General features: G+C 38.8%; 1 protein-coding gene across 8 annotated transcripts in view; it reads right to left on the reverse strand.

The window, feature by feature from the left end:
• The window catches only part of ABLIM3 (actin binding LIM protein family member 3), a 3,936,655-nt gene that overhangs the window by 678,797 nt on the left and 3,244,072 nt on the right, over positions 1 to 13,786 (reverse strand). For all 8 annotated transcript variants that reach the window (XM_044069211.1, XM_044069207.1, XM_044069212.1 and 5 more), the window contains exon 9: positions 3,778 to 3,849. In XM_044069211.1, the coding sequence (XP_043925146.1) occupies positions 3,778 to 3,849 (72 nt within the window). The remainder of the gene's footprint in view (positions 1 to 3,777; positions 3,850 to 13,786) is intronic.

A 13,786-nucleotide genomic window follows, 5' to 3' on the forward strand; every position in this document is an offset into this window, starting at 1 on the left:
AGGAATTATAGGGTTGCACTATATGTGGATGGGGAAGTAGTGTGGGTGATGTAAAAAATGCCTAGTGGGAATGAGAGTGATTGGGAGTATTTTGTGTGGAGCAAGTTGGTGTGGTATAATGTGATATGACTTCAGGAGCTGTGATTGGTGGAGGTGATGTGAGGGTGAGCTGTGGGTGTGGCTGTGATTACTATAAATGTAGAGGTAGTGGGGGCAGGAGGGAATAGGCGGCAGGGCAGGGGAGTGGAGAGATAACATACTTTCTGGTATATTTGTAGTGCAACTGCTTGATTTGATACAGCTCTCCAATGTGCTGTGCAGGTGGAGATGGTAGAGAAGGGGTAGTGCTTTTGCAATGGCAGGGTTGGTGGTGAATGGAACAACAACAGGCCATTTTCTTTATTACAAATTAATGAAAACAGGACAGTTTTTACAGTTTAAGTAAGGACACTGCTACTGTGGGTATCCCTCAATATCTTAAACCACAACAGTTAGAACTATCTAACTGGGCAGCTTCCTTTGTGTCATATAATGGTCTGATGGGAAGAAAATCATATATGTACAATGAGAAAGGACACTTTTAAGTAAATTATTACCTGCAATTAACAGACAATGTAGGCTGTCTATGTCTCATATGTTAAGGACTGGTGAACTTGACATGCTTGGTTAAACGTAATAGATTTAAGAAGCAAATGAATACTTTTAGCATAAAGTGGCTTAGTTAAATTACTTTATTTCTGAACCTGTGATTTTTTACTGTGATTTTAGGGAAATCAGTCTAAAAAAACTAAAAACCTAAAATAGTAAACTCCCCAAAATCCATCTTATATTTTTAAGAAAAGCTGTAAATTATATTGCTAAACCTCTTACCTACATATACAACCTACTTCTTACTAGAGGAACACTACCCCACACTTTAAAACATTCAGTCATAATCTAGTTGCCAAAAATACTCTCCCCCAAATCCCATAAGGGCTGGCATCCCATCTCTACTCTATGTCCCCTAACAAAAATCTTTGAAAATCTTATTTACATAAAACTACCCCGACATATAAACTGCTATGGTCTCTTATCTAACAAGCAACATGGTTTCTGAAATGCATTTAGCAGCACCATTGCTCTAATCACTGCCATTAATGCCATCTATGGCAACATGAAGGATGATCTTATTACTGCTAGTATATTTGTAGACATGAACAGAGCCTTAGAAACAGTTAATCAAAACCTTCTTCTAAATAAGCTTTACAAATTTAACTTTGGGCCCAATACGGTACAATGGTCCCAAAGCTACTTGCAGAGCAGGACTTTTTAGGTACATGCAAACAATGAAATATCTTCAATGGGAACACTGAACACAGGAGTCCCCCCTAGGCTTTATTCTATTAGCTTTATTTATCAATGACCTCCTTGATGACCATCCTTCCTTAAACATGGTTCTATACACAGACGATATCCTCCTCCTCCAAGCAAATATATGCTCTCATTCCTTTCAAGCACAGTCACAGAAATCTTTCAATAAACGTTGTCATTGGGCTAGTATCAATAAGCTGTTAACAAACTCTAAAAAATACAATGTTATCCTATTCACAAAAAAATTATTTACAAAACAATAATATACAGGCAGTCATACAGAATAACTATGGACCTTCTCTATACACATGAATCTCAAAGTTCTCTCCCAACTCAAGCCTTCTGATAACATTTCTCACCAATGTCCACCTGTAGCTAGGATGAACAAACCTAAAAATGTTCTCTTTCTAAAACTCAAGCTTTGTTATAACATTTCTCATCTACATACGCCTGTAGCTAGGATTGCCACACCTAAAATATCCTCCTTCCAAAGCTGGCATATTTCCTCCCAATGCTTACCTTCCATTCTCACTACAATACAAAATGTCTGCAGACTACTTTAAAAAAAAATTTCACTTTTGCCTTGTTGGCATGCAACTACACATTTCAGTGCCTTCTTCTAAGGACAGTAAATTGTCTCCTGGTAACTGAAAGATCCTCCTTCTTACTTATCTCACTAATATTCAGAGTTCTAAATAAAGGATACTGCCCCCCCTCTAAAAAGATTCCTCCCCATCAGTGAACTAAACTACTTACCTTAGAAATTCTCAGCATGATCACATCTAGCTGCATAGATCAACTTTTAAAACAACATTTGGTGAAAGGGCCTTTTGAGCGCTTGGTTCGGCCATATGGAATACTATTCTGTGACAGGGAAGAGGCATGCTTTGTAATTAATGTGTCTGAACTGTCCAGAGATGCACTAAATTGCTAATGTTTGCTGTGTTTGTGAATGGACTTTGTTCAGCTGGAGTTGACAGGAAGAGTTTGGCTAAAAAGGCCCTAACATCCTATGGATTGCAGTAGTGTTCATCCTAGTTTTACAGTTATAACCAATGAATCCTAGGTGGTATTGGGAAAAGTGTATCTCACATGTGCAGGGTCAATCACATTGCGATTGTTCTGGAATTCAGGAAGGTATAACTCTGACTGGCAGGGTCAGCCACATGGTGATTGTTGTGGCGGTTGGGAAGGTGCCTGACATATGCAGTGACAGCTACACAATGACTGTTACTGACAACAGTGCCTCTGGAAAGTTAGAGATGATGTAAAAAGCAGAAATCCTACTTCGTCATCACTTCACAGCAGCTGCTCAGTTATAGCTCACAGGGAACAGCTCACTCTCAAATTAAACTCCAGCTTAAATGTAGTAACAACAAAATAAATAATTTCAGATGCTGGAGTTTTGGTACACAAGTGCAGTGTTTGCAAGCAGAAAAAATGTGCAACTATTTCAGAATGAAGTTAAATACAAATCTGACTAGAATACAATTTAAAATATCTTTAATTCATATCGGCTCCATAATTAATGTTAAATGATGTGGTCACTTACAAAGAAAAATAAAACAAAACCTTATTTTTCCTGTATCTAGCCCGCATACCACAAGACTTCTAAATATACCCTGCTAACACATACAAACAAGACCAACATAAAGAAAATGATCATTTAGAGCAATGGCTGGCAAATTATATGGAGCTAAGGATTTTTTTGTTCTCATAGGTTACACAGGCAAAAAGAAGAGATGAAATAATACCAGGATGTCCCCAAGATGCGTACATGCGCACACACACACACACACACACACACACACACACACACACACACACACACACACACCCACACACACACATGCACACACACACGCACACACAAGCAATCAAGCACAGCACTGTGGCATCCTATAGTTAACACAAGACAGCCAAAGGCCATCTTTCTTAATAAGATTAGTGGTGATGAAGACAGTCTAATTTGATAAAGAAAAGTCCTTAGGATTTCAGAATTTTCTATGAGGTGTCAGGCTTAGTTCCTGTAAGGAAACATTACTTGTCTCTTTATTTTCTTAACATGAAGTCTTAGGTTGAAATGTGAATTATATAAATCTCTTTTTCATACATGAAGCCCATTAAAATATGTTAACAGAAAAGCGCACATTAGGAGTGCACCTTTTTTTTTACATGTCTCTGCCAGATGATGTCACACAATGCAATGCTGTTATAATTTCTAAAGTTCTAAATTAGACCAGCAAACCTCTCTAAATGCATGAAAAACCTGCCTTGACAGGTACATACAACAATCCTCACAGAATAGGAGAGAAGTAAGCTGTTAGATAAACAAGGTCTGCACATGTTCTACTATATAAAAGAAAGTGCAAACACAGTGGGCCAAACAATCTTTAATTGTCATCAGAATCTGTTCTAAGTACTCACACAGATGACTCTGTTCGGAGAGCCAATGCTTGATCCTGGAGGAGAGATAGATGTCTCAGAAGTTCTTCTGTGCTGTAAAGGAGAGTAAACAGTTGCAATAAATTAATTTTAAGGATAATGCACTGCTGTTTTCTTCATTTTCTTTATGACAATATACAGCCCCACTTCCATTTACCCGCTTGTGAGTTAGCTCATGCATTTTAAACGTTCTGTGATATTCAAAGAAAGTCACAAAATGATGGAACATGTTTACAATTAGAGCTTTGATACATTTCTAATGTTCCTCCTACAAACAAACGGTCCTCATGAGAGTAAGGCCTCTTCTAGGTCCATCCATGTCCCTTTCTTCAAAACAGAATTCACATTTGTTCCTTCCTATCTACTTCAGGGCACATTTCTTTGCTGGGTGGGCTCCCAAACCTTCATAAGGAGTTAAACAATCATGCTACCTGTTGGTAACAGCAGGAACCCCTTTTGGCCGATCATATATAATAACTTATATGGTAGTGAGATGCACTGCTAGTCTCTCCAGTTGCAGTTAATCTGGTCGCCTCTGCTAGGATTACATTAGCAGTGCTCACCTCTGCCAGGATTACATTAGCAGTGCTCACCTCTGCCAGGATTACATTAGCAGTGCTCACCTCTGCCAGGATTACATTACCAGTACTCATCTGTGACAGGATTACATAAGCACTGCTCACCTCTACCAGGATTACATTACCAGTGCTCACCTCTGCCAGGATTACATTAGCAGTGCTCACCTCTGCCAGGATTATATTACCAGTGCTCACTTCTGCCAGGATTTTATTAGCAGTGCTCACCTCTGCCAGGATTACATTACCAGTGCTCATCTCTGACAGGATTACATTAGTAGTGCTCACCTCTGCCAGGATTGCATTACCAGTGCTCATCTCTGACAGGATTACATTAGCAGTGCTCACCTCTGCCAGGATTACATTAGCACTGTTTACCTCTGCCAGAATTACATTACCCATGCTCATGTCTGACAGGATTACATTAGCACTACTCACCTCTGCTGGGATTACATTACCAGTGCTCATCTCTGACAGGATTACATTAGCAGTGCTCACCTCTGCCAGGATTACATTAGCACTGCTCGCCTCTGCCAGGATTACATTAGCACTGTTTACCTCTGCCAGAATTAAATTACCTCTGCTCATGTCTGACAGGATTACATTAGCACTACTCGCCTCTGCCGGGATTACATTACCAGTGCTCATCTCTCACAGGATTACATGTGCAGTGCTCACCTCTGACAGGATTACATTAGCAGTGCTCACCTCTGCCAGGATTACATTACCAGTGCTCATATCTGACAGGATTACATTAGCAGTGCACACCTCTGCCAGGACTATATAGGCACTGCTCACCTCTGCCAGGATTACATTACCAGTGCTCATCTCTGACAGGATTACATTAGCAGTGCTCATCTCTGACAGGATTACATTAGCAGTGCTCACCTCTGCCAGGATTACATTACCAGTGCTCATCTCTGACAGGATTACATTACCTGTGCTCATCTCTGACAGAATTACATTAGCAGTGATTGCCTCTGCCAGGATTACATTAGCACTGCTCACCTCTGCCAGGATTACATTAGCACTATTCACCTCTACCAGGATTACATTACCAGTGCTCATCTCTGACAGGATTACATTAACACTGCTCGCCTCTGCCAGGATTAAATTACCAGTGCTCACCTCTGCCAGGATTATATTAGCAGTGCTCACCTCTGCCAGGATTACATTACCAGTGCTCATCTCTGACAGGATTACATTAGTAGTGCTCACCTCTGCCAGGATTGCATTACCAGTGTTCATCTCTGACAGGATTACATTAGCAGTTCTCACCTCTCCCAGGATTACATTACCAGTGCTCATCTCTGACAGGATTACATTAGCAGTGCTCACCTCTGCCAGGATTACATTAGCACTGCTCGCCTCTGCCAGGATTACATTAGCACTGTTTACCTCTGCCAGAATTACATTACCCGTGCTCATGTCTGACAGGATTACATTAGCACTACTCGCCTCTGCCGGGATTACATTACCAGTGCTCATCTCTCACAGGATTACATTAGCAGTGCTCACCTCTGCCAGGATTACATTATCAGTGCTCATATCTGACAGGATTACATTAGCAGTGCATACCTCTGCCAGGACTATATTAGCACTGCTCACCTCTGCCAGGATTACATTACCAGTGCTCATCTCTGACAGGATTACATTAGCAGTGCTCATCTCTGACAGGATTACATTAGCAGTGCTCGGCTCTGCCAGGATTACATTAGCACTGCTCACCTCTGCCAGGATTACATTACCTGTGCTCATCTCTGACAGAATTACATTAGCAGTGCTCGGCTCTGCCAGGATTACATTAGCACTGCTCACCTCTGCCAGGATTACATTACCAGTGCTCATCTCTGACAGGATTACATTAGCAGTGCTCACCTCTGCCAGAATTACATTATCAGTGCTCATATCTGACAGGATTACATTAGCAGTGCATACCTCTGCCAGGACTATATTAGCACTGCTCACCTCTGCCAGGATTACATTAACAGTGCTCATCTCTGACAGGATTACATTAGCAGTGCTCACCTCTGCCAGGATTACATTATCAGTGCTCATATCTGACAGGATTACATTAGCAGTGCATACCTCTGCCAGGACTATATTAGCACTGCTCACCTCTGCCAGGATTACATTACCAGTGCTCATCTCTGACAGGATTACATTAGCAGTGCTCATCTCTGACAGGATTACATTAGCAGTGCTCACCTCTGCCAGGATTACATTACCAGTGCTCATCTCTGACAGGATTACATTAGCAGTGCTCGCCTCTGCCAGGATTAAATTAGCAGTGCTCGGCTCTGCCAGGATTACATTAGCACTGCTCACCTCTGCCAGGATTACATTACCAGTGCTCATCTCTGACAGGATTACATTACCTGTGCTCATCTCTGACAGAATTACATTAGCAGTGATTGCCTCTGCCAGGATTACATTAGCACTGCTCACCTCTGCCAGGATTACATTAGCACTGTTCACCTCTACCAGGATTACATTACCAGTGCTCATCTCTGACAGGATTACCTTAACACTGCTCACCTCTGCCAGGATTACATTACCAGTGCTCATCTCTGCCAGGATTACATTAGCAGTGCTCACCTCTGACAGGATTACATTAGCACTGCTAGCCTCTGCCAGGATTACATTAGCACTGCTCACCTCTGCCAGGATTACATTACCAGTGCTCATCTCTGCCAGGATTACATTACCAGTGCTCATGTCTGCTAGGATTACATTAGCAGTGCTCACCTCTGCCAGGATACATTACCAGTGCTCGCCTCTGCCAGGATTACATTAACACTGCTCACCTCTGTCAGGATTACATTAGCTCTGCTCACCTCTGCCAGGATTACATTACCAGTACTCATTTCTGACAGGATTACATTAGCAGTGCTCGCTTCTGCTAGGATTACATTAGCACTGCTCACCTCTACCAGGATTACATTAGCAGTGCTAGTTCTCTCTCACTGAAATAGGCTAGTTGGGTAACCTACTGGCTGGTTAATTCTGTCCTTCTCATCTAAACCTTCACAATTATTTTCTATTTCTCAATTATAAACAAATGTCTACCTTCACACTGCAAGGCTGGCTGGTAGAGGTTTACTTTTAAAAATTCATAAAAACCTGTGTTATAACTTCTCAATCGTTAATTTACTGCCTCTCAGTTCATCTCAGTCTATATTTCCTGAAATAAATGTTTGTCATCATACATTCTTACTTCCCTGGGTGTCTTTAAGAATTTACCATCTCTCTCTCTATATATATCTTTGAGAAAGTCAACATCCCAACCAAATCATTATGTCAATATATAAATTATATCTATAACTCTGTTGACTGGATGAAATTCACAAGGAAAGGACAGAAAGCAAAGGCAGAAAAATCTATTAGGATGTGGGAAAAGGTGGGTTATCCATTTGCTGAGATTTTGCTGAGTATTTCCATAAGAAATCACTACTGTTGCAGCTTACGTGTGTGCGTAGGCAGTGATTCTTTTATTTTGGGAGATTTCTCCCATCTTCATGTTTGTTTGACTATGAAATAAGTATATATAAGTTCAGGGGATGGGGGCATGTCCTTCCATGGGGGTGCAGGGGATACTTGATCCTTGAAAAATCACTCGCAGTTTGAATTTTTGTTGTCCTTTTGGTGTTTGGGGATTTGTGATAGGTGATGTGGTTCCTCATCATCTGATGACTTGATATTTCATTGGGGAACCTCACAGCAGGAGTCTAAACTAGACTGCATGAAAGTATGTAAGTCTGAAAATAAAAAGCAGATACACTTTTAACAGAAAAGCTGTTTATTCATCAGATATTAATAAAAAATGTTCATTTTGCAGCAAGAGTTAGAGCTGGTAACAAAATAAAACAAACAACTAAATAAATTAATTCAACAATTCAAGCAAAATAAAGCATCCAAGTTTGTAAATTAATGCTTACAAGTTACTTTCTGTTGTTTTCTGATAAGACCTCCTTCTGTACGACTTTAATGTTCTAACTGTATGACTGTATTAATGTGATAAATAGGAAGCATTATCCTGGTCGACTCATATAATTTACAGTATCCAAAATTATTGTTTTTCTTTTACTGAGTTTGTGAAATTGAGAGTAATAGCTTTGTGACATTTAAAGTATAAAGCCCATTTCTGTCAAAATTTTCTGACTTTTTAGTTTTGGAGTTTCAGACTTTGGTGTTAATTTAGTCTCCAGTAATTCAGTTTTGTCATTTTTGTAATATATCTGCTGTATATTAAAAACCACAGGGAAAATGTAATTAGTGTACATTGCACTAATACATGCTATCTATTTCACCAGAAATTCTACCTTACCCAGGATAAATGGGACTATATTATATGAAGGCAAGTTCATAATGTCGAACGCTCTGAAGAGCAAAAATGCCGGACCTCGAAGAGCTTTTTGTGGGATCGTAGTACAGTGAAGGTCAGAATATTTGCCCTTTCCTTACTATAGTGCGATCTCGGTGTTGGTATATATATTTAGCAGGGGTGGGGGGTGCAGCCACCCCCCACAATAAGTAGTTCGAGGTCTGGCATTTTTGCTCTTTAGAGCGTTCAACATTATGAACTTTCATTCTTTTAACCCTAGGGATTTTCTTTTAAGCAGTCTGACATATAACAGTCATGCATTTATAAAATTTGTGTCTTTCGGCTTTTCCCGGTTAGGGGTCGCTGCAGTGGAACTCTGGTCCGCTAATGATTGGCAGTAGATTTTTACATACTGGCTTGCCGGGCCTAACACACAACCTTCAACGAAGGAATGCCCATTCACACATGTCGCCACACAGAAGACGCTCTAACTGAGAATCGAACAGGCAACGTGTAACTGTGAGGCGACAACGCTACCGCAGCACCACCACCACAGTACTTACCTTAAGAAATAAACAACTCCGTTTCAGAAGAATATAAGATTACTAATGGATTAGTGAAGATGATCATGTTATACCTCCAACAAGATGTGCATACATTACTATACAAGCAATGTGTACTATGTGTTTCTATTTTTCTGGAGCTTTTCTCTCCAGGACTCCATTGAAAACGGGCTCCTTATGGCCCAACTGGACTATCCTGGCAAACAAACTGCAAATAACAATAAATAAATAAATAAATAAATAAAAGTTTACATTATAAACGTTTTAGACTTTACTTAATTTCATGGTTTGCAAAGTCCATAGAGATCAGTGTGTATGTGTGTGTGTGTGTGTGTGTGTGTGTGTGTGTGTGTGTGTGTGTGTGTGTGTGTGTGTGTGTGTGGTAATGGTGCATCAAACAGTTTATAAACTGTACATCTTTACCTAAAAAATCCTCAGGGTAAAGTACTTGCATCAATAATATTTAACATGTTAATCAGGAATAATTATTTTTACATTTTCTGCTGAAATCTCCTTAGTCTCTATTAGCAGTTTTGCTCGTTTTTTTTTTCAATCTCACTTACATATAAGTTTTTCTTTTGCATCACTTCTAATATCATCTGCTTGCAACTGCTTAAGCCTGTCCACATAATGTTCCATGCTTAATTTGCATGATGCAAAAAACAAAAAAAAACTATGGAAGGATACTCAATGCAGGCATTATGTGTAACAAGGTTAACTACTGTTGTTTTTGCAGTTAACAGACAACATCCTTCCACACATACCTTTCAACTGTACAAATCTTTGTAGAATGTTTAGATTTTTGCCTCACATTTTTGGTCCATTTTTCACAAAACTGTGGTTTTCTAGGAAATCATTTGCGAATCATTGAAGACTGAAGTTAGAAAATAATGACAGACATTTGAGTTTCAACTTCATACCCTTCAGAAAATCCATGCTAATCCAAAACCTGTTATTCTATGAACTTTCTAAGTTTGTAAGAGCATTAAACATTATCCCTATTTTTGGACCTTTGTTCCCCAATTATGTATGGCTTTATCCAGATTTTTTGCTTTCAGAGGTTGAGAGGTACTTCTTAGTACTACGTCATCAGTGGTATGATGTACATGGATATCTTCTGAGTACTCAGACTTGAGAACCCGCACAGTACAAATGAACATTTCCAGTGTTAGTAAGTTTATTAAATGTCACTCACAAATGTACAGACTGCAGGTATGCACTTCAAAGGCAGACTATAATATTGAAAAGCTATAAGAGATTTTTAAGAAAAACTGTATTTTGCCTGTGGGATTAACTCTTTCTCTCACACAAATTTAGTGGAAAATGAAATATGTGTGAATCTGTCAAACCAAATCTTTCCAGTTTTCAGAGGTTGTACAGCCTTAGAATGATATTCATTGCAGAAGTAGATGAGGGTTGTTTAGGTGCCTTCCATATTTCTAAAAATGCACTAAACTAACTAGCTCCCAAATTTATATTTATTTCAAGACACTTTACTATTTTAGGTGGCATGTTACTTTACTCTTTCCTGACTGTTTTGTTGTCTCATTTCTTAGGAATTAATAAAGTGTAGGTGAAACCAATAGATAACCTGTTGCATAGTGTAATTCCTTCATTATTTGATGCACATATTAAAGAATGCACATACTAACCCTTAAGACGTGTAATATATAAATGTAGCATAAGGAATGCTGACAATCTAGGGATGCTCAGTTAAATTTTCTGTCTTTGACTTTCTGCTGTTGTGCATGTATGCATTAATGTTTTAGAACATTGGATTCTGCCAGGGTGCCTTTACAGCAAATTAGCAGGGTCCTTATTTCAGTTCTTAACAGGCCTGCAGAGCTGCTGCCATGCTATACACGTTTCAAAGCTCCTCCCCCTTGTGCAGGTTCCATCTATTACTGGAAACTTACTGAAGTATTCCTGGTATGTGTTTGCATTTTGGGTGACTATTTTGTTTCTCAGTTTTAAGAAAGCAAGGTTGAACATACTGTGTATCATTGAACCTGAATGACAAAACAATAAAAAAATGTGAACCACAACATTTCAGGACAGTAACATGCAGTGTACCAGTACTATATTTTGAATTAAGAAGCAACATGTCATTTAAAGTACCACAGAGTTGCCCAGTGAATAGTGTTGTCATCTGATAGCAAGAGGTTCCAAGTTTGATTCTTGACTGGGGTGCCTTCTGTGTGGAGTCTACATGTCCTCCCTGTGTTTATGTGGGTTTCCTCTGGGTGCTCTGTTTTTTCCCACATTCCATAGACATGCAGTAGGTGGACTGGACACTCTAAATTGGTCATAGGTGTGAGTGTGTGTGTGTGTGTGTGTGTGTGTGTGTGTGTGTGTGTGTGTGTGTGTGTGTGTGTGGTGTGGAAGAACTACTGTGGCAGGGCTAGTTACCCGGTGGTTTGAACACTGGCTCTCGATGATTGTCACTACTGAAGTGACACCCAGACCCCATATGTGAAAAGGGGCTATAGATGGATGTCATTTAAAGTACCAGTAAAAAAAGCAATATCTCAAAGAAACACCATACCACAATTTAACACAACATGGAGCACAGTTTTGTTGATTGACAGTCATGGCTGGCAATCTCAAACCATGGAAACATGCCCCATCACCAGCACATATTTAACCTTTAATTCAAACAAGTAACTACTGTTTTGATTCACCAGACAAATTGTAATTAAATTCAGGAACTAGCTATCCTGAAATGGAACCTATTTAATTGTCAGAGATGTGATTGCAACTACAAAAAGATGATTATAATATGAGCTGCATTACACACTAATAGTTAATGTAATAAAAACTGCCAATAAACAATAAGCAAAATACAGATACTGAAAGACAAGTGTTTTGTGGACCAGAGCAAAGTGAAACCAGGTAGTAGATTCAGAATTTTAAAGGTACGCAGCTGCAGTGCTACATATGCCTTCATACAAGTAGTTAGGGGCTGCCCCCTCCTTTTCTTTACACCTTATAGTGTAATATTACACTAAACAATACTGTCAAATTGGTGGAGGTCATACCTCTGAACCTCTTAGAGCAAGAAATCTGGACAAAGCCATATATAAAAGTGGGACAAAGGCCCCAAAACAGGGACAATTTTTAAATATTGCTCTTACAAACTTAGAAAGTTGATAGAATAACAGGTTTTACATTAGCATGAATATTCTGAAGGGTATCAAGTCTGAAACCCAAATGTCTGTCATTATTTTCTAACTTCAGTCTTCAATGATTTGCCATTAATTTGCCAGAAAACCAAAATTTTATAAAAAAATGGACTAAAAATATGAGGAAAAAAACTGGACATTCTGCAAAAATCTATACACTTGAGGGGTATGGCTGGAGATAAGTAGCTGCAACCTTGCATGAGTGCATAGCTAGAGTGCTTACCTCTGTATGATCATATATTATTTTCAGTATGCACTTGTTCTATATATTATTATTTTAATACTATTAGTCTTTAAATTGTATCAGTGAACTACATGAGATACTGTTACCATGCTGTATTACTTTCTTATACTGTTTACAGTGTGCTTCACTGTGTGCATTTTATGAATGTGCAATGGTTTTACATTATTTAATAGATACCTGTAACTATTTTGCATTATCTGCTGTTGGGAAACTGTACTATTATAGTGATTTGCAACTATAAGGATCCTGAGAATGTGCTTCAGTGTCAATCATGTTGTTTAGGCATAATGCGGGTGGTGCATGGGTGGGGTTTGCTTAGGGATACAACCTTTTCTGATGCCCATAGTGGGACATTTCTTCGTAAATGTGAGATTTTTCAGGACAAACCAGTCTTACAGCCCAATGTAAAGAATTGGCTGACCATTTTTATAAAAATAAAACTGACTCTTGTAGATTCTGACTTGTTGATGTTGTTTCATTTAGTATAAGGATGCTTTACATACAAAACTATTGTTTTATATAACTGTTGAAGGAAACTTAGGAAATATATTCTGTCCTAAAAATCTCTGGACATTTGCCATTTTTATTTATTTATTTTTTTTTCCCAAAAAATGCACTAGGCTGCACCTCTTAATGTGTATACCTCCTAATACACAATGACTTCTCAGTATTTACTTTGCAATATTCCTCTTGTTAGTCTGTATCATCTGTAAGTTTCATCACAAGTCTGTATTACTCCTAATGTTTCCTATACTATTTGAAATTGTTTAAGTGAATCTTAATTTTTGTATAATTATCATTAATAACCTACTGTAACCTAGATTGTTTTGGAGCTTTTCTCCCCAGGACTCAATTGAAAACGGGTTCATTTTGGCCCAATGGACTATCCTGGTAAACCAACTGCAAATAAATAAATAAATTTTCAAGACACTGCTGCCTAAATCAGAACTGTCCTGCATAAAGAGGAACAGATGTTGACCCTAGATTTGCTACTGCGCATCTGATGTGGGATGTCTTTCAAATAAAGCCACAAGAGTTGCATTTCTTTAAAATACTTCAGACAGTACTATGGAAATAATGCTATTTAAAAGTCTACAAGAATA

The sequence above is a fragment of the Protopterus annectens genome, chromosome 4.part0 (assembly GCF_019279795.1).
Source record: "Protopterus annectens isolate FY-2018-M chromosome 4.part0, PAN1.0, whole genome shotgun sequence".
NCBI lineage: Eukaryota > Metazoa > Chordata > Ceratodontiformes > Protopteridae > Protopterus > Protopterus annectens.